Below are 26,866 nucleotides of genomic sequence, written 5' to 3' on the forward strand. Positions count from 1 at the left end.
ACAAACGAACATAAAAGTAAACCATCTTTGGCCTTCTGTTTGTGATAAAGAACATTTTTTGTGTTCATATCCATCTAAAACAATGTTTATCATCATGTATCCGTATTAAGATGCTTTTATTTTTTAGTAAGTAAAACTTATAATTATTTAAATCAAAACATTTGTATAAACAAAGTGTTTTAACCAAAAGTGATCGAGTCTAAAGAATATTGTACTTAGATAGAAGTGATTCTGCGAGAGCAAAAAATGACCAAGTTTAAATAATATTGACTCAGTTATGATTTTGTCCTTAAAAGCATCTTAAATGATTAGAGGAGGAAGGGGTATTTAAACCAGCTTAGGTCTCGACTTCTAAGCAATGTGGGACTATTGGATGTGAGTCCCCTATTTGAGGTCTAAGGGAAATGAGGGGATCATCCCCAATGGAAAACTTAAGGGACCGATATATGTAGAACCTGTTAGGTCTATAAACACAATACCAATGAGATCTGAGCCCAACTACATAAGATATTGACACCACAAAGTAATGATTTTATGAGTCTTTATCCTTGTATAGTGCTCCACTTTCTCATTTTTAGCCAATATGAAACTTAAACTCACATTTGGATTCTTAACAGAACCTCGTCGTCGATCCCATGATAGGCATCGATGTCCTGACAAAAAACATGTGTTCCTCATGCAAGACAAAATGTAAGGAGAACTATTTTTTGTCTTATTGCTCTTAAATTTACCTAAGTGGAGAAAGTTCTTCTTACATTTTGTCTTCGGTAAAGAACACAAATTTTGATTTTTTGCCATAATCTAATGAGATTTTAATTATGTTGATAAATAACGAAAGCATAATAAATTTATAAAATAAACCAATATAAAAATAAATTATGTGAATCTTTCCGATCCCTTAATTTTTTATATACATGTTATTCATATACAACTGATCTAAACTAATCTAAAGAGGATAATTTTCACAAAAATGTGTTTTGGAAGACTTTTTAAACAAGGTTGCCTATCAAAATTTGTGAAGTTGTATTCGACGAGTTTCACCAAACATAAAAGATAAATAATTTGACGGTATGCATTTGTTAAGTTTAAACATCTTTTATTAAATTTATCAAACATTATTCTACAAAAAGTTTTCAAGAATATTAAATACACAATTCAACCATTTCACTCATGTATATTTTACAGGATTTCAATTATATTATTTATTTACTGTATTTTTCAAACTTTGCTTCAATATTATACATGAGATGATTGTGGACTTAAAAAAACTTAATAAATCTATTGACTTTAGAATAAATCTTTTTAAAATAACTGACACAATATAATAGGTAAAATAATATTAAATTTTTTTAAATAATGATGATAAATGATAAAATTATTATTATTTTTATTTTTATTACTATAATTATAAAACTAAATATAAATATTTTTTATAACTTTATGGTAAATTATTTTTATTTCTTTTATAAGCAATTTTATAATTAAAAATGATTAAATTTAAAAAAGATCTGTCAAATTTAAAGAATTTATAAAATAATTATTTAAATTTATAAAGAATTTTATTTATAGAATAAATTTAGAAAACAGATATGGATACAAAAAGTCCTTTTATATATATATATATATATATATATATATATAATTTAACTATTTTATCTTTGTTAATTGTTATTTTTAAAATTAAATATTTTTTTAATTTTTTAATTATTGATGTTTATTAATATTTAGTTATTTGTATGTTATATTTTGTCAGTTAAATATTAAGTATGTAAAAAATGGGGAATATCATGCCACATTAGTTCTAAATATCCTGTTTAAGATGAAATGATCATTGATAGCTATTTAATTCTGCAAGACTTTGATAATTATTATTACAATGATAATAATAATTATAATAATATATTAATGGTTCCGAATAATTTGACACATTTTTCTGTTTTTTTAATAATATGTTGATAAAAGGAAGGTGTAAGGAAAATTTAACACCTGAACTTCTGGAACAATACAAAGATTGATAATATGTTTCTTTCTCTTCAAGTAATACTGGTCATGCTCTTTAAGTAATATACGCAACTAATTCATATTCTTGTGAATGTCATCATTATTTGTTTTCTTTTCCTTTGTTTATTCAATCTCCCTCATTCTCCTGGGACCAAACAAAAAAAAAAACAGATAGGTTCTTCTGTGGTTCCAATTGGATTTTTAATTTTTCCATTTCCCATTTTTTCACCTTTTGAAAAATATTATGTGTAAAAGTTCTCTTGGATACAATACAATTTCTCGGATTCACACTACATTATTAATTCACTTCCATCAAGACAATATTCATTATACTTATTTACTTCTCATTCTTTATGTATTATTAATAAATATAAGCTTTATACAAAATATGAAACTATTTCAAAAACAATAAAACAAAATTGCACTTACTAAAAAAATATATAATTAGTGTTGATTTCAAGGGAAGTCGACGGAATAATAACAAGAAAAAAATAAAATATTGCGGCTAGAACAGTGAATTAGTTTTCTGAAATTATTGGTTCGTATTCCAAGCCTTAATTTTATCATCTATTTTTATGTAAATACGTTTTTTTATTTACATTTATTATTCAATTTTATAAATTAAAATTAAAATAATTATTTTATTAATTTTATTCTTTAAATAATTATTTTTTAAATTTAATATTTTTACAATTTGATTGTTTTTCAAATATAATTATTCTTTTATTAAAAACTTACATACAAAATAAATAAAAGTTATTTATAATAAAATTATACATATTATTTATATTTAATTCCATAATTGTAATAATAACAATAATAATTATAATTTTATTATTTTATTATCATAAAAAAAAATTAACATCATTCTAGATGTTTTCACTAATATATATATATATATATATATATATATATATATATATATATATATATATATATATATATATAGTAAATACAATAAGCTTATATAATCATTATATGCATTCCTAATGTATTTAACATAAAAAAATGGTTAAAGTGTTTCATCTCTTATAAGAAAATGAACTACAAAATCTAAACATATTTGTACAAAAACATTATTGAAACGAGTTTAGTTCGACGAATTTGAGTAAAATTTAGTCTGCTTATATTATATAATTATTTGTATCCACTTATAATATATATATATATATATATATATATATATATATATATATATATATATTCATGTAGTAATTATATTCACAATAAATTTCTACATAAATAACAAATAAATAATAAACTATTGAAGAAAAAGCAGTAGTATATTTTATATCTAAGTTTAACATTTAGTAACGCTTTTTCCCCAATACAAAATGATAAGAGAATTAAATACACATATTTTTTAATTTGATGACTAATTAATTAAATTTTAATATAAAAAAATTATAAACATATTTAATCAAATTAAAAAATCACTATTTTAAAGACACCTTATTTTAATTAGCTTTTTACATGCATTTTAATGCATTATTTCAATTTATATTATCTTATGAAGCTCATCAGTCAGGGCGTTTGATCAAATGGTGATTATCAAATCATTATTTTACGCTACAATGAGTGTGTCAACAAATTATGGAGTGATATAATAAAAACGTGGCATGCTATAAAATAATGTATATAATAATAAAACAAAACTCCATAAATCAGTAAAATCCTTCATTGCGAAGAAACAAAAAGGGAAAAAAATGAGAAGCAAAATGCCTTTGTTTTCTGGAAACAGATCATGATGATATAAACCATACTTAGAGAAGGAGATAGGGATCAAATGAAAAGATTTGCTCGAGGGGAATATTTGAGAATAAAACAATAACACAATATCATTTTTTTTTTCAAGCCAACGGTAGCAAGCAACTATATTTGAGACATTCCAAGAGACATTTACTGTAATGCCAGGACTTAGTTTTTTCTTTTTTATTTATATTGTGAGGTTTAGCGGGACAAGTGGCCCCACCAATGTAGTGCACAAAATTATGTAAAAATTCATAGGGTATACCTGCCCAAGTCCCATTGTAAGATAAGTTTTAATGGAGCTAGGAACTTGCCCCAAATACACGAATTCTCTGTTGAATTTGAACCCTGCAGCAGGGACAAGCAGCCTTACCACCTTTTCTTCCATACTCATCACTGCAAGTAGCACACATAACTTGGTGTGCACATGGCAAGAAAACAATGGAGACTTCATCCTTCATACATATAATGCATTCTCTGTTGCTATTGACTTCTTTATCTGAAAAATGGTCCAGGTTATCTAATTGTTGAAGCAGCCTAGCAATGGTCTCTCTTTGGGGCTTTGTGCCCTCAGAGTTGCTTGTGGGTGAAGTGCTTGATTGGTGATGCAACTCAGCAGACTGAGCAGAGGCTTTAAGGCGCGACAGTTCCTGCTCCAGTCTTAGTAGATCATCCTTGTGACGCTGGAAATCTATTTCTATCTTCAGACGCAATGCCTCAATCCTCCTCTTATTATTAGATTCAGCTGCTTCCTTAGAGCGCCGTTCCTCCTCAACCACTGCTAAGGCTTCCTCTTTGCCCTTCAACTCCTCCTTCCACTTCACCTGTAACAATTTATTACACTAAATAAGTGCTTCACCAATATTAGTATTATCATATTATCAGAGATTGCAGTAAAAATATCATAGAGCCATTTTCTACGCTGGGATGAAGTTAAATCCCATTCTCCATCAGGACATATGCATTTTCAATATCCACTCACTTTGAGTAACAGCTCCAAAACATAAGCCTGAAGACCAGACATTTTGAATCTTTCAGGTTTGTCAATTGCATTTTATCTAATTCAGAATGTTGCCAATCCTCAAAACCAAACTAATTGGATGGCTGCTCTACCAAAGAGGACAAAATACAACAGGATTAATAGTTAACAGAGAAACCCCCCAATTTGGTACTTAAACTCATTTGTGTCACATTAGTCCTTCAAAATTTTGGATTGCAGAGTTTACCCATCAGATATTTGATTCATCACATTAGTCTTTCAGAGATCTAAAATCTCATGATGTTGGTTCCCATAAAAGACTGAAGTTATGAAAAGACAATCTTTCATGGTCAAATTTGGTGACAGATTATACATTCGAGAGAAAAGATCTAAAATTTAACCAATCTAATCTAATCCTTATCAAAGGACTAAAAATGGTGACAAGAATTTAGTGACAATTATCTTTGAGAGACCAATTTTGATGACAAAATATTTGGAGAAGAGGGACTAATTTGATGATCAAATTTTGTAAAGTACTAATGTGCCACATAACTGTAGAGGACCTAATACAGAGTTCTTTAAACTTATGAAATAAACACCATCCTCAATCAAAAGTATGATTAACAAGTCAATAACAACAAATGAACTTAATTTCTTTTAGGAACACGAACACATCAAGTGTAGTTGTAATTGAATGGATGATGCCATGGCTGCCAAGAAAAATCAGAAAAAAGGAAATGAAGAAAACAAATGAACTTAATTTCTTTTAAGAACACATCAATAAGGACCAAAATACTTGGGAAACTCATCCTCAAAAGTTAGCTATTACTGAGGACAACCAAATACTAAAATACTCCACAGAGCTTCTTAAAATGTGGAGGAACTTAAGCATCCCATAATAACCATGTTCCAATCTAATAGCAGCACCCCCTCAGAGTCAATGTCCACAACAACTTTCATCCTACCACTTTACTTGGTGACACTTCACTCAACTATTACCAACTTTCAACCGTTCACAGGTAGCCCCTCCTTAGACACCAACAACCAGCTCTAAACCAATTGACAAGTACCCAAGTACTTGAGGAACACATTCTCAAAAGCTAACTATTAAGGAGGAGAACCAAATACCTTAAATATTTCACCGAGCATCCCATACTAATCTATGTGGGAAAAAGAGGAACACGGAATAATTAAAGAAACATATAGGCCGTGAGGTGTGAAGAAAGAACACAGCATCATAATAAAAAGAAAAAAAAAACTACAGAGCTGTATTATAATGCAATAACAGAGTGTTGACTGGACACAACACTAGAGATCCGTGGGTTGCCTGAAAATGGCACACTTCTTTGGAATGACCAGAATTATGCCAGAAAACTGTGGTCAGTGACCAGAAACAAAACACAAGCCAGGTTTGATGGTTTTGTCTCAAGAGGGGGGAGTTTAAGGATTTTGACTATAGTTAAAAACCTTAAGCAATTCTGACAATAAACCAGGAAAAAACAGAAAAAAATACCCATAAAACAAGTTCAATAACGCACATAACAACAAGAAGTAAAGAAGGGATTTGTCCTCATGCAATATAGCGACTGCAATTTTCTAGGACAGAGACTGCAACACAAGGCTACAATAGCAAATTGTGACACAACTAGATTTTCATAACAGTCAGAGGCTTCTTAACTGCCATAGAGCAGTTATAATATGCCATTGATAACTTTTATCAGTAGTATCCTGAGCTGTCATTATTTTGCAAGACATAAGGTTTGTATCATTAAATGGCAGTGGTGTGTTGTATTTTAACAGCACGCAATCCCACAACAGTGCATATATACATATTAACAAGGTATGGACGAATGTTGATGAGGACAATTTAAATTGTCCATAGAAATTGAGTTCTTGTCATGTACTCTATCCTGACACAAATGTCAATTATGCATCCAACCTGATCACAACTTTCATAAATCTCCATGCTTCAAAGCATACATAGCACATGCAATAGTATGAATAAAAAAAAAAGGAAAAAATGCCACATTTCATCAGTTTCAATTCAAGTCATAATTATTAACAACTGCACTGAAATATAAATTTTTAAAGTCTTCAATGTTTGATATGCATTCATTTGCTCGGGTTAAAAATGACTAAAATTCTTTACGCATAAACAATCAATATCAATGTGACAATGGCAAACTGTGTCACACTAGCTAGGTCATGTTGATGTTTTAAATTTGAAACTACATTCTTTTTTCAGAGAAACCATGAGGTGACTCCACCCCTTGACAGTGGACTGATCACAGTTTGGGGTCGGCTTGTCCCTGGGCACAAGATGCTTTCCAGATTTTCAGATAACACAACTCGAGAGTACAGAGCAGTCCCTGTCTTCTACAGCGGCTGCAATTGCGGACGGTGTAGTATAGCAGTTTAGCAGACCAAATAGTAGCTGTAGTGATGCTATGACCAGATTCCTATGAAATCTACAACCGTAATAGTAGTGAAAATGATAAAGAAAAAAGTCTTGGATTTAGAAAATTATGATTGCTGATTCCAACCTAAGAAACTTGTATTTAACTTTTTTATTGGTATTTACTGATATGTTTTGCACATAACAGCTATGACTTTTTATTTTAATTATAAATTTCATTAATTTATTAATTTTTTTACCATTTTTGAGAATTTAAATCATGCAGTATACATTATCTAAACTACATAAAAAATAAAATATAGTAGTTATCCCACTGTGACCATTTTAGGGCTGACCACTATGTGCCACCATCCATGATTTAAAACACTGGTGGTTCCAATTGGGGTTTCCACTTCAAGCCTTTGCCCTGCAGGTAAAGTGCACCCGTATATGTAGATCAACTTTTGCAAAATTGGGCTACACTTTGTGGTTGAAGTACGTTATTTTTATTCTGACAGAGATGCAACGCAATTCCAATCAATGCAAATATAGGTAAAAGCTCAAAACCATATTTTCTTTTCTTTTTGGTGGACTGTATGTGGCGATGTTAAACATAATAATGGGGTATAAAGAGCAAACCTCAGCCTCCTTTTGACACTGTCTAATCTGAACCAACATTTCTTGTGTCTCTGATATCTTCTGTTTTTCACCAGAAATCTCTTGCTGCAGCTTAGCTTTCTGTTTTTCCCAAGCTAGAAGTTTTTTTAAACATTTTTTCTCCCTTTTTGCAACTTCTAAGCAAGCTGTGACTGACTCTGATGCACTTAATTTGGAAGCCTCCATCTCTGCTTTCATTTCTGCATTCTCAGTTTCTAGTCTCCTCACAGCTGCATTCGCAAGGTCCAGTTGACCACTGGCCTTTCTCAATGCATTCTCCATCTCCGAGAGCCTCTTCATGGTTGTGTCCTCAAGGGCCGGTTTCCCTTTCTTCAATTTCTGAGTCTCCTCTCTTTCCATCCGCAACATCTTGAGCTCAGTTAGATCACTGCTTAGCTTTCTAGCTGCCTGCATTGCCTTCTGATGAGCCCAGTCTTTTCGCTCATTGACCTGCTTCTCAAGATCCTTAATCTGATGAAATAAAGTGACTATGACCTCATCCTTCTGATCTTCCGCCACAAGCTCCAAATTCTCGTCAAGATTCAAATCACGAAATTTACTCAGCACCGAATTCACAGCATCTTGGTTATCGCCATTCTGTGAATCTACTCCAGACTGCTCAGCCGGGACTCCTGTCCCGGTCGCAGCAAAAGAATCCAAACTATGTGCAGTACTCCGTCCAGAAATGGTCTTTGCCTGAGCCTGCAACTGCTTGGAGTTTGCCCTAAAACCAGCAGCAAACATTGCAACATTTCTTTTCAATAAGGACTTCATTGAAGGAGAAAGATTAAACCTCTTCGGAAACTCAATGTCTCTTTGTAGCTGCAAATTCATGTCTGTCCCACAAGAGAATACCCCATTCACAGGAAAATCCAAGCCTCCCCCATTTCCAAATCCCCACCCTCCGTGAAACCTACAAAAAGCCGACCCCATAACACCAACCGAATTGCCACCAGCCTCACCGGTAGCCGGAGCAGTGTTCCCAGTACCTGGCACGGGAATATCCATAGAACTAGCCCTCCCAACATGAAGATCATTCATGAGCAAACACCACATGGCATCACCTTTGCTCAAATGTGGCCTCACCTGTTGAACCAAACACACCAAAGCTGCCACAGAGTACTCCTCTAACTGCCTCAAATTAGAGAATACAGGCTGAGTTTCATTCATATTCCCACCACCACCACCACCACCACCGTCACTATGACTATTACTATCACTATGACTATTACTATTACTATTTAAATACGCTAAGGAATTGTGCAAAATATTTGTCAGGGCATCCATGCCACCATAACAATGCCCATTTCGCAGCATGGCCTTAACAGCAACATCCTCATCGTAACCCAACGCAACAAGCTTCGAGACAGCTTCATTATAAATAAACTCCAAGTTTTTCAACAGAATCTCTTCCAATTGTTCCTCTGTACAGTAACCCCACCCGGTTTCCTCCACATTAGGGTTTGAATTTAGGCTCGGGGAAGAATCGTTGGCAGCCGTATGGTATCTGAAGGGCTTGAGACCAGACTCGGCTATGGATTTGGATATCGCATCTTTGTCGCAAGAATCCGGGTCCGGTTTCGCCGATCGCGGTCTCCGATTAGCCCTGATGTGTTTTTCTCTCATGGTGCAACCCATGTCAATTTCTGCGTTTTTGTGGACTTTTAGAGGGAGGTGATTACAGGGGCAGGGATACGAAGGATTGGGTATGGAAAAAGAAGATCAAGATCGGAGCTTGATTAAAGAATGGTGAGATGAGGATCGAGGGATAGTGGGTGAAGAGGAAGACGGAAGATAAATTGGATTTTGATGAAAAAATAAAAAAGAAAAAGAGAAAGAAAGGGTTGCTGATTGGCTAAGCGTTATTGGTTCAGCGTTATTGGATATATTGGTCTTTCAACTCTCTTTAAAAGTTAATCCTTTTCTTTCTTCGATTTCTTACGGTTATATTAGTTAAATTATTTGTAATAATTCATTTAGTGTTAATTATTTAATATTTTGTATGAACATTTCTGCACACTTTTTCCAGTTCCTTCTAAATGACACTTACATTTTCTCTGTTTTTTCTTTAAATAACCCACTCATTTCTTTCATGGATATAAACTTTACAATTTACATTTTTTTTAATTTATTCATCTTTTATATTATAATTTTATGAAAAAATATGTCCATAGTTATGTATTTTAATATATATATATATATATAAAAGTAAAAATTACATAAATATGGATGTCGATGCGTATTAAAGTTATATATACACAAGTTTCCTTTGTGTGAAGCTAAAATAAATAAGAATATATATTTATTAATTAGTTTTAAATAAAATATATGTTTCTATTATCAATTTTATTTTAAGAAATAAAATAATTTCAATAATTTTATTTCAATGTATACTTTTTTCATTAACATAAAAAAATAGTTATAAAATTATGTCTTTTATTAATAGGATTAAAGACAAAAATTAGATGCAAGTGTTCTTGATCCAATAATTAGTTCATTCAAAACAAAAAATACAAATCATAATTCTATATCTTTGAAGTCGTCCAAATTTGTAATTATAAAATATATTATTTAAATGACTATAATAAAAAAATTAGTAATTAGATAATTTATTAATATTAATTTGTCATCTATTTTGTACAAGAAGAAAGAAAAACAAAAATGAGAATAATATATTTTGTAGTACAAACTTTTTACTAAAAATTTTACTATAGTTTAGTATAAACTTTTTACTAAACTAAAGTATCAAATTACCAGACCTTTTACTATAGTCATCTAAATAATATATTTTGTAGTATAAACTGGAATATAGACACATAGTTGCAAATTCTGACGACTTCAAAGACATGAAATTATGGTGTATAATATATATATATATATATATATATATATATATATATATATATATATATATATTATTTTTATTTTCTTTTTTTAAAATAAAATAAGAAATCAAATACAAATAAATGAACATGTTAAATTACTAAATTTTTTACTATAGTCATCTAAATAATATATTTTATAGTACAAACTGAAATATAGACACAGTTACAAATTCCAATTAGAAATGGCAAATAAATCCGTCCCCGTGGGTATTGCCCGAACCCGTCCCTGTTTTGACGGGGAATCCCCGCATTGACTGGGTATGGGTATAGGGAATCCCCGATTTTTTTGATTGGGTATGGGGATGGGGATGGGGATGAATATATCCCCGCCATAATACCCGTCCCCGCCATATCTCCATCCTCTTTTAAATTATTAAAATATTCACAATTAATTAAGTACCCATATATATATATTCTTTCTATTTTTTATTTCTTATAAATATTTGGTTTGTCATGAAACTCATTCACATCTCCAATATATTTTTTATCTTATCATAACCTTTATGTAATTATGTTAAAATGATGTATAAATTAAAAAAAAAGTTATGTCTAACATTTGAATATTTCTATTATTTTTTAATATTTTTATTTATTGTATATTTTCCTTTCACATGAAAATGTTTAATACTTTCAATTTAAGTGTTTAATAGGATAAACATTTCATTGACTAGGTAATATAAAAAAAATTATTTACTTATTATTATTAATTTTTGTTTTATTTGAACTCTTTTATTTCGCTAAAACAATTTTTGTTATTTCTCAACTATTGAGTATATATGTTGATATTTGAAAAGTTTTCTTAGATCTCTAAGATATTTTTCGTCTTATCATATCCTTAATTATACATTTGTTTTTCTTTGTGCAATTCCTTCCAATAGTCTTCAAATTGTTTATAAGACACACATTTGTTAATTTTTTAATATTTTTATTTTCGTGTATTTTCATCATGTAGAATATTATTTCGATAAAATTTATCTAATTATTTTTTATTTTCTAACTCACTACAATCATACTTTAATTTTTTTCACTATAATTGTATAAATAATTTTTATTTACTACAATATAAAAATTTAATATAATTGCCATGAATATTCTTTTATCACCATCCAACATATTGGAGTTTAAAAGATACAAAATCTATGATAAAATTTTATTATGTTTATTATTTATTTTTTGCGTCATTTTTTATCAACCATTGAGTATATATGTTGATATTTGAAAAGTTTTCTTAGATCTCTAAGATATTTTTCATCTTATCATACCATTAATTATATATTTGTTTTCCTTTGTGTGATTCCTTCCAATAGTCTCCAAATTGTTTATAAGACACACATTTGTTAATTTTTTAATATTTTTATTTTTTGTTTATTTTCATCACGTAGAATACTATTTCGATAAATTTTATCTAATTATTTTTTATTTTCTAACTCATTACATACATACTTTATTTTTTTCACTATAGTTGTATAAATAATTTTTATTTACTACAATATAAAAATTTAATGTAATTGCCATGAATTTTTTTTACAACCATCCAATATATATTGTGGTTCAAAAGATACAAGATCTATGTTAAAATTTTATTATTATGTTTATTATTTTTTCTTTGCGTCATTTTGATCAAGTGATGTATTATAACTTTTATTAGTGTATAAAAATAGATTTATTATAATTTAAAAAATTGAAGTAAACAAACATTTAAAATATATTTTAATTTAAATATTTTTTTCCTTTTATATTTTTAAAAAAATATTTTTTTCCTTTTATATTTTTTAAAAAATATTCTTAAAATTTATCAACTAGGTTTCATTAATATTTACAAATTTAATAAATGTTTTGGTTCTCATCAAATTTTATTTGATATTATAATCTAAAATGTAAACAATTATAATTTATTTCAAAGTATTTGATATCGAAGAAACAACCATACTCCTAATATTGAATATTTAATAATATTATATTTCCTTTACCGTAATTTTTTATAAAAATTAATTAAAATTAATATTAAAGTAGTAAGAAAACGGGTATGGGTATAGGTATGAGTAGGGATGACAACGGGGCGGGGCGGGTACGGGTATCATGATCCCATCCCCATCCCCATAATAAAAATTCATCCCCATCCCCATCCCCAAACCCAACGGGTATACAACTTTTGACCCATCCCCATCCCCACCGGGTAACGGGTATTTTCTTATACCCATACCCATACCCATTTTTTTATTGTTCCATATATCAATTAAATATTTTTTATAAAAAAAATTTAAAAATCACACCAACAGAATCATGATACTATCAAAATATTCAATATTAAAATAACATACTCTTTTTGATTTTCATGATGTCAAATATTAAGAAAAATATTATAATAGTATAAATCTCAAATTAAAGTATCAAATAACAACTAAATAAAATTCAAATAATTATATAAAAGCTAAAAAATTACACATTACTAAAATTTTATAATAACCAAAATATTTATTAATTTTACAAATGATCAGTGGTTTCATTTGCATTCGATCCACCTACACATAGAAAAAAAATGAAAAATTAGATATGATATAATAATTGAAATTGAAAATTTTAATTACTAGAATATAATGTACCTTCTTCATCAGATTCATTATCATAAAGGAGTAAAGATAATTAAATGTGTGACCCAAATTTGAGAATATCCATTTGAACATAACATAACGGAAAAAAAAAATGTATAATTAAGATTATGATAAAAGGAAAAGTACCTTGAAGATCTGCTTAAACCTTAAAGAACAAGCCAAACAATTAAAAGAGAGTAAAAAAGTGTATAACCAAAGTAACAAAAAGAAGAGCTACAAAATAAGAGTCAAACATTTTCATGAAAATAAATAAATAAATAAAGATAATCAAATGTGTAACCTAAAAATTATTTCATAGAATGAAATTGAGGAACACCTATTTGAACATAACCATGTACAGAGTGTAAAAATTATGTAATAAGAAGAAGAAAAATTACCTTCAAAATTAAATCTTGAAAAACAAACCAGACAATTGAGAGAGTAAACAAAGTGTATAACAAAAAACAAAGAGAATGAGAAATATGTTATATATATATATATATATATTATATTATATTATATATTATATTACTATGTATATATATATTATATGTGTGGATATCTTATGTTTATATATATATATAATTATTTATATATGTTATATTATATTATATATTATATTATTATTACTATGTATATATATTATATGTGTGGATATCTTATGTTTATATATATATATATATATATATATATATATATATATATATATATATATATTTATTTTTATAGATATATATTTATTTTAAGTATATATTATATTATATTATATTATATAATAATATATATTATATTATTATGTATATATATTATATGTATATGCGTAGATATTTTATGCTTTTATATATATATATATATATATATTTCTTTTAAATTTTTATAAATTTGTAATGTTATAAATTTGTTTATAAAAGATCTCACTAGTTAAATGATTAATTTGTTTTATACGTATATATTATATATATTATATTATATTATTATGTATATATATATTATATGTTTATTATATTATATTATATTATATTATATTATATTACATGTATATGTGTAAATATATATATATATATATATATATATAAAAGTATATTTTATTTATATGTATATATACTATATTATATTATATTATATTATATTATATTATATTTTATGTGTAAATATATTATTTATTTATATATATTTTTTAGATTATTTAATAAATTATAAATAGTTTAGTAATTTAAGCGGGGACGGGTATTTGGGCGGGTATATATATATCCCCATCCCCATCCCCATCCCCAGTTGAAAATTTCGGGTATTACCCATACCCATACCCATACCCAGTCAAAGCGGGGATTCCCCGTCAAAACGGGGACGGGTTCGGGTGATACCCACGGGCACGGGTTTATTTGTCATCTCTAGGTATGAGATTACACCCGGTACCCAGTGGGGATGGAGATGGGACAAAAGTTTGATACCCGTTGGGTTTGGGTATGGGGATGGGGATGAATTTTTTTGATGGAAATGGGTATGGGATAGTGAAACGATATCTAATTCCAACGACTTCAAGAACATAAGATTATGATCTGTCTTTTATATATATATATATATATATATATATATATAGATATATATATATATATATATATATATATATATATATATATATATATATATATATATATATATATATATATATATATATATATAAGTGCTAAAACAAAATCTAATATACCCAAATGTTTCATTAAATGCTTACTGTAAAATGTAACATGTGTCTTCATAAACTATTAGATCAAGTATTTAATCTTTTCAACATAACATATGCAAACAATATATTATATTTTAAGTACCTGGTGGTCATATAACTTCTTATCATAAGAAAAAAGTTTGGATTGATGATCATGCATTCATAATATATTATATTTTAAATATTTTAATGTTTATTTTATGTATATAGAGAATATTTGTTTTTTTTTTTCTTTAAGAGGATATCGTTTCAAAGTGTCAGTACCAAGATTTTATAAAGAATGTGTTTAAGGTTGACCCGTGCCAGCAAGCCTTCTTATGTATAAGACGTCTACTTCGAAAAGATTTTCGACCATGTATGGTATTTGCTTTTCTCCATTTTAGGAGAATGTTATCTAACATGGTTATGTAAACAATATAGTGTACCAAAGTGTTAATTAACAAAGAGATGCACAGTTAATGTCACATCAAGAACATTTCATGTGTTTCAAAGCTTAGACTTGAATAGATAATTGAAGAAGGAATTTGTTTGTCTTACAATGGTTCCCAAAAAAATCCATGAATTTGTTATTTTTTACTATATAAAAGAACATTTTCCAAAAAGAAAGGTTAAAGACAACGATATCAATATTTACCAATATTTACTCATAAAGAAAGGTGTTCTTAATCTTATATTCACTTTAGCCGTAAACTCCCTCTTAATGAGAGAAACTTATAATTATTTAGATAGCCTATGTGTAAATAAAGTGGTTATTCAATCGTGGTTTTGTATAAAATACTCGTATTTAAGGAATAGTGATTGTGTTATAAAAGATACTTATATTTAGTTGAGAATAGTTGGGTCCAAAGAATATATATATATATTTTTTAAGAGTGATTATATTCCAACAAATACACATGTTTAGCAAATGGTGGTTACGTACAAATAATACTCGTGTCTAGTCAATAATGATTATATTCCAAATAATATTTATGTTTACTTAATTATGTTTCACAACAATATTTATGTTTAACCAAGAGTAATTGAATACTTGTAATTTAGTCAAATGTTACTATGTTCTAATAATACTTGTAATTTAGTCAAAATGATTGAGTCCAAATAAATTTATATCTTTGTAGTGTGGGTTTGCATTAGAAAAACCTTATTACGTTGATTCAGAATTAAGGATAGTTTAATATATATATATATATATTATGTAAAACTCTATTGACCTTCATCTTTTAAGTAGCATGTTGTTATTAATCTACAACTAATATGAGAATGAGAGATTACGAAAATGGTCTCTAAAAAGTATTGGAAAGAACATGTCTATCATTTTGGAGTTTCAATCTAAGGACTTTTAATTTCGTTTGTTCACCTCAATCAAATAAAACTTTGTGGAAATTTTTTAAAAAGTCTAAATATATAATTCAACCCGTCTATTTAATATGTTTTCACGGGAAATACATCTCATTAGTATTTTTATTTATTTGTATATTTTTAAAATATATAAATTATTTGTTTACAATTTTAAATTTATCCGTATCTTCTATTTTAATTTTATCAAAAAAAAATGTTAATAGATATGTTTTTTTAATATATTTATATAAACATATAAAAAAATAAGTATCGATTTCAGTGCTTATTGAAATTATATACACATAATTTTTCTTTCGCAAATTTAAAAATAAATCAGAGTATATATTTGTACTTAGTATTATAAATTAGCATTCAATTTTTTTTATCAACTTTATTTCGTGAAATAAAACTTTTCAATTATTTTTTTATTTTATTTCGATGCATATTTATTTTCTAAAATATAAAGACTCACTTTGTGTCTTAAAAGTTTTGGGTTTGGTTTTATTAGAGGATCTAGTGTCAGTTTACTTGTTATCCCCAAGACTCCCTTCCAGCTATTCACTATTTTCATTCTCTCTCTGGAAACCAACATAGTTCATTTACCTTATCCTTCATTCTGAAACAGGAGTTCTACTAGGATTTGAGTTACGACCTCCTTCGAGCTTACTGAATGTCCTTTCTTCGCGTAAGTAGAACTCAAACCCCCAGCTCTTTTCATTTATTTTCTGTTTGGAAGCTCTAGTTTGATTCCACGTAAATCTCTGTGTGGTCTCAGTTTTGCATGTACGTCCTTCTGTTTTCAGCTCCCTAACCTATTCCTAGTCCTGGTGCTCCTCCCACTAAGGGTTTTCTTCATTTTAAGTCCGCTTTCAGTTTTGAGGTAAGGGAAGCTAGGACTTTTTATGTTTTAAAAGTATATTACTTGTTTTTAGTTCTGTTTTCGTGTTTAAATGCTTGGAAGATGTTTGTGATGGTGTGATAATATGATGTATGTATTTTTCTGAATGGATTTCTGATGTTGCATGCAAGAGTAGGAGAGAAACTGCTATTCTCGCCTAGGCGAGAATCCTCTAGCCTAAGCGAGAGTAGCAGAGAACTCTACTTTGTCTTTGCGTAGCGAGAATTCTCGCCAAGCGAGAACAATCCCGCCTAAGCGAGAAGGTCTAGTTTAAGCGAGAACTCGCAGTGATGGACTATACTCTCTGTTCGAGTTCTCGTCCAGGCGAGAAGAGTCTAGCTTAAGTGAGGGGACCCGGTTGCCTAAGCGAGACCTCTTAACTTGAATGAGAATGAGGCAGATTTGCTTCAAATTTTGTGATTTCACTTGTGAATTGATTGAATTACTCTTAGAAGTATGAACTTGTGACTATGTATGTATTATGTGATATTTTGAATTGAGATTGCTGTGATTGGTATGAATGAAAATGAATGGGTGAGAATATGTATATGGTATGAGTTAGACTTAATTCCATGGGTCTCTTAGAGAGACTTTAGTGGTGTTGTAGTGTATGTAATTAGATAAGGATTCAAGCAAGGTTGCATCTTGACACTAAAGAATCAGTCAAATTCACGTAGAGTAGACTGGTTCAAGTGGTTAGAGTAGTAGGAGGTTTTAGTCTTTGGCAGGATAATAGCCCTAGATGATCATGGACTAAAATTGTGTGTGGTAGGGTGAAATTCATTGACAATGGCTCTGTAGAGTAGTAGAGACTAGCACAAGTGCATACATCTAGCGAATCCAATCTCTTTACATGTATCCGGATAATTGAGTTAGAGGATCTTTTTGTTTGCTATCACATGCTTTGGGTGTTCAGTGATTTGCCTATTTTTAGTCGGTCTAATAAATTGCTTGCTAACTTGTATGTTAAACAAATTATTTTTTCTAGCTTACCCTTCTCCCTATGTATGTTTCCTGTTTGACTTTTCTTTTTGCGATGATCACCAAATTTTGGTGTGAGTAGATGTGGAGATTTATGAAGATCATAGTGATGATGGTGATGCTGCTGTCTAGTGTAGGTGGATCAATAATGCTCTTTTGAGCATCTCTTGTTGAACTGTTATATTTTGTAATTCATTGCTTTGTGAGTAATCTCTTGCTAAATTATTGCCCTTTTAAGTTATGTTTTATGACATTATTCTGTACCAGTAATTTTTTCTTTCCGATATATTTTGGGATATCTGTATATCAATGAATCTCATGTACTTTCTATTGGTGTTCTATTTTACATTATAATCACGCGATATTTTATTTATTTGAAGTATTATATTAAATTGAGATATCACAAAAACTACATCCACTTTTATAATATATATTTATGTATTTACAATATAATTTTCTTTAGTAACATGCGAAACTAATGAACATTAGTTATAACTGCGTCCAATGTTCTCCAATTACTTGTTAATTAGAGTTGAAGAACATCGGTTGCATTTAATTCAAAATTCTTCGGTTGCATTAAAAAATGAAAACTTTTGCATCTCAATAACTGGTAGAGGCTAAGTCTATAATCATGTGAATTGCTTGATACCCTCATTTAAGTAGAGGCATATGTGCTTAAGTAGGGATGATGTTGTTTAGTGCCCTTATTTAATTTATTTTTTTTAGTTTGTGTGAATGTATATGTTAGTCATATATTGATTCGTCCAATGATATGTATGAATTATTATTACTTATATAATGAGATGATATTATATAATAAAAATAAAATAATTCTGATAGTATTTAAGGATTAAGGATTAATATTATGAGCACGCGGTGTTAGGTAGTAGAGTGAAAGATGAAAATGGAGGTGAGAAAATGATCTGAGGGAGGGAAAACAGTACTTAACCCAGACTTTGACATGCAGACTATTTTTCAAGACTTTGGTGTGTTTTTGAAAATAACTGGCAACGTAACAATCCATCTTCGCTTCTTCATTTGTGACTTGGATCGTCAAAAATATTCTGTGAACGTGATTTGAATTTGTGGAAAAAGAGAAAGACAATCACTGAAAACAGATTCCCGAAGCCGCCCGTTGCTTTTTGTTGGTGTTTTTTAGTTTTTTAGTCAAGCCAAGCCAATCCCAAAGATCATCCATTCCTCTCCGTTTTACTTGAATTCAAACACATATATCTTTATAATTTGTATATTGATTAAAGCCTTTGGTCACGACATAAACGTACCCAAGATAAAAGACCTAAAAAAGGTCACTGATGACATGAAGAATTAATTATCTCTAAATTAATAAATTTCCAAAATTAATTTTAATCTGAAACAAAACAATTAGACACAATAAGTTTTGTGTAGAAATGGGTCCATGCGAATTAGAGCCGGTGAGTGATTTTATCCCAAAAATATAGGAAAAAAAAAAGGGGTGGAAGATATTTTGTGAGGAAATATGGATAAGATGTTGAATTGTGGTTCACAAGAGGAAGAGTGAAGAGATCGTGCTTAGTTGGTGATTGTGGATGGCATATTGCATTCCAAACTCACCATCACTCCAGGGTTGGAAGACGAGCACAAATGGCTTGTTTGGTTGGAACATAGGCAAGAAGAATGTTGATGACAAACCTCAGATTAAATACCATGATATTGATCTCACTTTCTCAACTTCTCTGGTGGACAAAACATTTTTGAGAGGTATTACCACGATCCCTAATTCTATCTGCCAAATTACTGAACAAAACATAATCATATTACTATTTCTATTTACTGTTACTATGATCCATGAACTCGAAATATACATATATATATTTGACATAATTTTTATCAGGGAAGGAGCTAAAATGCTGCTATAGGGCTTCAATTGATGGGTTCAGTGCAACCAATTTCCACGAATGCTGTGACTTCAAGGGGCCATGCGTGATAATCGGCTACACAAACAAGTCTTTCAAGTTTGGTGCATTTAACCCTGAAGGGTATAGAAGCACAGATGACTACTATGATACATTTGATGCCTTCCTATTTTACTGGGTAGACAATGAAACTAAGCCCATTATTTTGCCCAAGGTTGGTGGAAATGGTGCAGCCCTGTTCGATTATGCACGTGGGGGCCCACAATTTGGGGCGGATGGGCTTCTCATAGGGCCCCCGTTGGCCCCAGTTATGGGGGGCTTTGCTGGGCCTGATACCAATTCTGGCATTGGTGACTTGAGACAAGCAAAGTCTAGATTGGGATTGTCTTATGCCAAAAGAGAGGATGGGAAGGAGTCTATATTTGGTGATGAGTCAAGGGCAACCCTTCAAGAAGTGGAAGTCTTTTGTAGTCCTCAAATTGCAAGCTTATACTAGAACTTCACAAAGAGGGTAAGTAACACTATACTATAATACTATATTTTGTGCTGTCCACGTCTATAATGAGTCAATGTCTATGTATTGTAATATTTTTTGTGCATGAATGAATATGTAACCACTTGTGTCTTTGATCTCATCTTCCACTACAAGGATTCACCAAGAAATTTATAAAGTACCAATACCTGCTGTATAAATTAACTTCCACTGAGGATGCTTTTCACTCCTTTCGTTTTCAACTCCTCCAGTGGAGAATAATGGTTGAAGGATTATTTATTTCCTAAATAACCACATTAAAGCATTGCTTAGCGATGAAAAAGCCACATTAGTACTTTAAGAGTGAACTGTATGTTGGTGGCCTGCATCTGTCACAATCTCTATCAGATTATAGGTCGTTTTGTGTTTGAAGAGTTCTGGAATTGTTGCACCTTTATGAAAGTGTTGCTGAAAATCTTGCATTGCTGACATGCATTTTCGCTTGAGAATGAGAAGATGCTGAGGGAACAATATACTTACTTCAGAAGAATGCATAGATGTGTGTCAATCAATGTTTACTTTTGTACTTCCCCAAAATATTAGTCATTTTATCTGTTAATTTATAAGATTAATATTTAACATTTTAATCGTTATTTTAAATAGTTTTACATTTACTTGGTAGAAAGAATAAAAAAGTATTTATAATGGTAAAGGATAACCATAAGATAATTTATAATATTTTAGAATTAGCAAGTGTTCCTCAGGTCAAGATCCCAGCCTAATCTTATCATTCTCGAAATTGTTACAACTGTGTTGTTATTGACAAATGGAGGGAGGGGTTTGGTGAACAAGCTTTATCATGGGGCTAATAAAATTTTAGTAGTGATAGAACATAACTAAAAGCACTAAAAAGAAATGTTATGAGTTATGTTCTCATAAAGTATCCTTTGTTATGGTTCCGTCTGTGCCAGAAAAGATGTATTGGAAACATGACAGTGTAATCACCATGGTATTTTTTATACTTAGGAAACTCTTTGTGAACAACGAGTATTCAATAAACTCTTTGTTTAGATCATACTTCTGATTAACCTTAGACTAAACCATTGTTTTCAAGACTACAATTAAAACAATAAACCCTGAAAAACTTCCAACTAAAGATATTAGGAATGACTGCAATTTGGACCACCGTTCAGTAAACCAATTATGCTTGACTCTTCTTTAGCACAAACTTTTCCCCCGCATCATTAGCTAGAAATTTTAGTGGTGGTCAGTTGTTTAAGATTTTAAAAATTATGTTAAGTGATATTTGGGAAGGTATGAATGATTGAAAATAATGATAGTAACTCTACTCATTGCTCTACAACTCTTCTTATAGTTGAATTATTGAAGTGAATATGATATTGGTGAATAGTTATTTGGACTGTTTGGATAGCATGTGTCTTTACAGAGGCGGTGGCTTCTGATTGAGTGGAGAAAAAGCCAAAAGCTGCACTGAACAGTCATCACAATTAACACAACATTTAAGTGGTGGATTGCAGAACCTAAAAGCAAATCCTTAACACAACCCACTGCTTAAGTGGTAAGGATGCTAGAATTTCTCAATTACCACCAAATAATGGGTTGACATAGTTCTTCCTTACTTCACAAAGTATTCCAATAAAATATTCTTTAGTTAAAGCTGCTGATTTATTGACATAGAATCCATTAAAAGGTATTAACACCTATCATCCCCCACTAAGGCAAAAAGGACAAGCCAGCCGTATCTTGGATGCTAATCAAAACAACTGTACGGTGATATGTCATGTCAAAACAATTCTAAATGTAGAATTTCATTTTACCTTTGTTTTTATAGGAAAAAACAAAAATGAAATGACCACCATATGTGGCGGCTGAGTTGACTGAAAGCTAAACCAAAGAGTCCTGTTATTCACATGCATAATCTAGTTTCTTTTAGCGTTGTCTTCTACTTTCAGTTTTTCAAAATTAAGGGTCTGCATCATTGTTTATCTGGGACACAAACTATTTTAAAACTGTAATCTTACTGTATAGAAACTTTGACATAGTAGAGCAATGTGACAAATAGAATCCATCCCTCAGTATTCTTATAACTTGTTGAACATACATGAAAATATCAACAGGCGAGGAAGCCTTGAGTGAAGACAATCATAAGCACTAGATGATAGGAGGAGAGGAGTTTGAGTTTTGACATGAAGTTTTCCCATTATATATTTTTATTTTATAGAACCACACATACTCCGGCAATATGGATAAAAGTGATGTTGCCTGGGGAGCCTACATAACAGTGTAAAATGATAAACATAATCAATACCACTTCAAGCAGAAAATAATTTCTGCTTGCTACACACCAAGGTGATTCTACTCATTATTTATCACTCCAAGACATACATTAAAAAGCGTTGTCTCAGATTCCTTATAATGCCACACCAGGTAAAACTACAGCTAACTAGTCCCCACAAGGAATTATGACAACCCTTAAATTGCCTTCCTGCAAATTCAGATCAACAGTTCTTATCTCCACTTGTTGGCCTTTAAATTGGTCCTTGACCACAATTTGGCACCGTGCGTTGCAAGAAAAGTGAGAGAATGGTCTTCCTGTTGCTTTTAGATTTTAAAAGGATCACGGATACGAGATTGAGTTAATTTGATCATAATCTTCATAAGGGACATCTCCACCATTTCCATAGAAGTCCATGGAATTCCATTCTCTTGAGTAAGGTGACATGCCGCCAATTTGACTGAGAGTATCAGCAAATTCAACTTCTCCATTGACATTTGAGTAGGAGAAACCAGATGGAGTTTCTGAATGTTCCACTGATTGCCATTGTGTCCCCATACTTGGTAAGTCATACCGTGGAAAATATTCAGCCACGGCATGCTGTAATTGAGGATAGTCCTGCAGTTAGTGAAGGAAAAAGTCAATAACTTCTCCAAAAACTACTTATTCAATCTCAACTTTCTTTCTCTGTTCCTACTTAGATATATACCTTTGAAGAATCAAGAATCATGTCAGGGGAGATCCAGAAGTTTGAAGGATTGGTTTCCAGAGAAGCTTGGTTAATCTCTCCCATTGGAGCCACATTGTATGGAGAAGTAATTGGGCTTGAATAACGACTCTCATTATTCAGTTGGCTTGCATGAGAGGAAGAATCACCAGAGTTGCTGAATGGCTCACCAGAGAATCTCACTGAGGTGTCACTCCCATTAATGGAACTGCTTCCAGCCCTTTTGCCCTTGTTTTCTCCCTTCGTAGCACTTGCTTTCTCATTCTTCTTAATAACCCGGCACAAGGCAAAACCACCCTACAAAAACAAACCAGCTGAAGTCTTTCAGTATTACCTTCAAATTTAAGGCAACCATTTGTAGAAGGTAATAAAGAACAAAGAAGAATCAAAATTAACTTGTACACCTCAATTTTTATTCGGAGGCAAGAGCTTCATAAAAGTTGAAGTACATGTTAAAGCAGAAATTTATCCAAAATATGGCATGAATGTGATTGTACCTGGAAAGATGGTGTGGGTTGGCCAAGATCATCACAGAGGCGATACTCATGCATGACCCAATCAGTTCTATCTCCTAAAGGGGCCCTCCCAGCATAGAAAACCAAGGTCTTGCGGTACCCTGTAACATTGGATGGATTAGACTGGCACACCACCTTTCTGTCTTTTCCAGTGGCTTTCCAATACCCAGCTTTAGTAGCTCTATTTGTTCTTGATCCATTTGGGTACTTGCGATCCCGTGGACAAAAGAAAAACCATTCCATATCCCGTTTTGGAAGGAAAGACTTCTCTGCATTACACACCTCACACGAGTTAGCCTTCTCACATTTACTGAAGAAATCCTATCGAACAACTTTTAGTTTTACAGCTCAGAATGATTAACCGCTAAAGAAAAAGTGCAGAAAAGAAAAACAGACAACACAGTCACTCGCTTTCTTTCTCGTGTTCATAAAGTTCCGTTTCACACTGGTCTGGTCCATTTACTATGCTAAACTTGCATCAGAAAGGTTTCTTTTTTACGTGTCTGCATAGTAAGGGTGCTGATAAAATTATCAAAATGTGAAATTGAAGATTACCCGGCAATTCCCAGGGATCGAATTTGTAAAAATCGATCACAGGGATAACTTCAAGCTCAATTTCAAGCCCCTCTACTTTTCTTTTAAGGTAGTATCCCACTAGTTCCTCATCAGTTGGATGGAAACGAAATCCTGGTGGCAGTGTTGCCCCTCCCATATTGAAAGAAAGAGTCACAAAATTGTGAAGCTGATGAAGAAAAAGTAACCAAAGCTATATAGCAAGAGAATTAAAAAAAAAGAAAAAAAAGAGTAGTTTCCAGGATCTTTTGGAAGGATTAGGACATAATTATTGCTAGGTGCCAAGACTATATCTATTAAAGATTTGGAAGATCCAGAAATAGAAGCTTTTGTCTACAACAGATTTTTTATCAAATGTCAAGTGACACTTCCACAGAGTGCATCCATTAAATGCAAGGATCATCGTCTTGAAGAAATTAGAAATCTCTTATGGCACCAATTCCCCTCCAACCCCACCACCACCCTTTAGTTTCAAAACCCTGAAAGCTGGAACAAAACGAATGAAATTAACTGAGTAGTACCAAGAAGTTAAAATAACTGACTCAACTAGTTTATACCCAATTAAGTTTGAAAAGCAAAAATGGGAACTTCGTCACAAGTTTCCAAAAGGATAAGCTAATCAAAGCCCAAAATCTGAATGAACAAATTCAGAATAACACTGAAATTGAGTGAGATGCGACCCACTAAGACAAAGTGGTGATGGATGCGTGAGTTGTTTGAGATGAGGAAGATGAGAGAATGTAGAGTAAAAGCATGAGTCACTGATGGTGTGCTATTTATAGCATTTGATAAGGGAACCAAAAGTCCAAAATTTAGCACACCGAAAGTTTGAGAATGAAATTACTTGTCTCAAGTGCACCAAAAATTCCAAAGTAAAGTGGCCCACCACTCCAACCAGTTCACATTCACACCCACAAACTATAGTTTACTTCATGCCAATTCAATTAATTTACCGTTATTTTATGTTTTCCATTTCATGCGTTTGGGGTTCTTCCCAAGGGCTTATTCCTTAATTTGCTTCTTAGTTGAAAAATGGATTATAAAACCATGTAAGGTAATGATTTAGCTTGGCTTAAATCTATAGTAAAAGCAGAGTGTTGTGCCTCCAATTTCATCAAAGTACGTTTCAGTTTTCAAAGTATATTCATGAGTGAGTATATTCAACATTGACCGTATAAGAAAATGTTGAAAGTACAAAATTATTATCCTAGAGTCTTAAAAGCCACTCTCGGTAGAATTTCTCCCTCTCTTTTTGGGACTTACAACCATTCTTTCTCTGTTTGAATCCCTGCTTTTTTTCTTCTTCAAAGAACACATAGAAAAGTATGTTCATTGTGATGCTGAAAACATATAACCCGTAATTTGTTACGTTTTGAAAGCAAATCAAAAAGGTTAAAAGCAATCACCTGTATTAAAGCGACAGCATTGTGAAGCTTATTGCCATATTTGAATTTCCATTGAAGTAAAGTTGAATAAAATTGATTTTAAAAAAGTTTATAGAAGAGTTGCATTAAAATATGTGCATTTCATTAAAAGTACAAAATGTAATTTTGTGATATTGGTACTTACTATAATTTCACGTTGTTGCGTTATCAAAATACCGAGAAATTAACTCAATATAGTACCTTTTTTTTTCTTGCTTCTTTCTTTCCCTTTTTCTGTGTATTTCGTCACTTACGTACAGGAGAAACACAGGATAAATTTTAGTAAATTGAAGAGCTTAATTTTGATAGACTATAAGCATAAAGCCCATTAATTAATTACAAGTGATTTTAAATATAATTTTTAAAACAAATATTATAAAAGTAATAAGTATCTTTTATCACAGTGAATAATTTAATAAGAGTAATGTAAAATATATTTTACCTATCCATTTTCATTAAATTCTAAAGGAATAAATATGTTTTTACTTCCTAAATTTTAATATGAGATTTTAATTCATTTTTATTTTAAATATTAATGTATTTTGGTCCTAAAATTTAAAAAATTAATTATATAGTCCTTTTAACTTAATAATTTTAATTTTGCTGTGTTTGTTAAATTATATTTTAAATTGTCATTTAAATTAAAATGTGTCAAAATGTCAAAATAATATAAACAACTCAAACGTCAATCTAACATGATGGACACAACAAGAAATCACTCACATAATTAAATTAAAAAAAAATCATATTTATTTATTTTTAAAATT

The 26,866-nt window shown here is 30.6% G+C and overlaps 3 protein-coding genes and 1 long non-coding RNA gene across 6 annotated transcripts; 2 read left to right on the plus strand and 2 right to left on the minus strand.

The window, feature by feature from the left end:
- Nucleotides 1-3,806: 3,806 nt before the first annotated feature.
- On the minus strand, nt 3,807-9,647 carry LOC114175773 (MND1-interacting protein 1). Its single transcript, XM_028060567.1, has 2 exons — nt 7,764-9,647; nt 3,807-4,574 (listed from the first exon to the last, which is right to left on the minus strand). Exons 1-2 carry the CDS (start codon nt 9,417-9,419, stop codon nt 4,053-4,055), a joined length of 2,178 nt encoding a protein of 725 aa, XP_027916368.1. The 5' UTR covers nt 9,420-9,647; the 3' UTR covers nt 3,807-4,052.
- Nucleotides 9,648-16,823: 7,176 nt separating this feature from the next.
- On the plus strand, nt 16,824-18,485 carry LOC114179956. 2 transcript variants are annotated; one of them, XR_003603555.1, is made up of 3 exons: nt 16,824-17,003; nt 17,094-17,198; nt 18,280-18,485. It is a non-coding gene; the product is annotated as an uncharacterized LOC114179956 (long non-coding RNA). The 2 variants fall into 2 exon arrangements; XR_003603554.1 differs by having other exon boundaries at nt 17,122-17,198.
- Nucleotides 18,486-19,611: 1,126 nt separating this feature from the next.
- Nucleotides 19,612-20,996, plus strand: LOC114178579. 2 transcript variants are annotated; one of them, XM_028064579.1, is made up of 3 exons: nt 19,612-19,937; nt 20,071-20,603; nt 20,742-20,996. In XM_028064579.1, exons 1-2 carry the CDS (start codon nt 19,766-19,768, stop codon nt 20,586-20,588), a joined length of 690 nt encoding a protein of 229 aa, XP_027920380.1. In that variant the 5' UTR covers nt 19,612-19,765; the 3' UTR covers nt 20,589-20,603; nt 20,742-20,996. The 2 variants fall into 2 exon arrangements, with proteins under 2 accessions (XP_027920380.1, XP_027920379.1); XM_028064578.1 differs by having other exon boundaries at nt 19,614-19,937; nt 20,071-20,996.
- Nucleotides 20,997-22,764: 1,768 nt separating this feature from the next.
- Nucleotides 22,765-25,436, minus strand: LOC114178578 (NAC domain-containing protein 71). The gene is made up of 4 exons (XM_028064577.1): nt 24,658-25,436; nt 24,085-24,371; nt 23,570-23,884; nt 22,765-23,478 (listed from the first exon to the last, which is right to left on the minus strand). The coding sequence occupies exons 1-4, from the start codon at nt 24,812-24,814 to the stop codon at nt 23,203-23,205; spliced, it is 1,035 nt and encodes a 344-aa protein (XP_027920378.1). The 5' UTR covers nt 24,815-25,436; the 3' UTR covers nt 22,765-23,202.
- Between the last annotated feature and the right edge of the window lie 1,430 nt (nt 25,437-26,866).

This window comes from Vigna unguiculata, chromosome 3 (assembly GCF_004118075.2).
Source record: "Vigna unguiculata cultivar IT97K-499-35 chromosome 3, ASM411807v1, whole genome shotgun sequence".
In the NCBI taxonomy this organism is placed as follows: domain Eukaryota; kingdom Viridiplantae; phylum Streptophyta; class Magnoliopsida; order Fabales; family Fabaceae; genus Vigna; species Vigna unguiculata.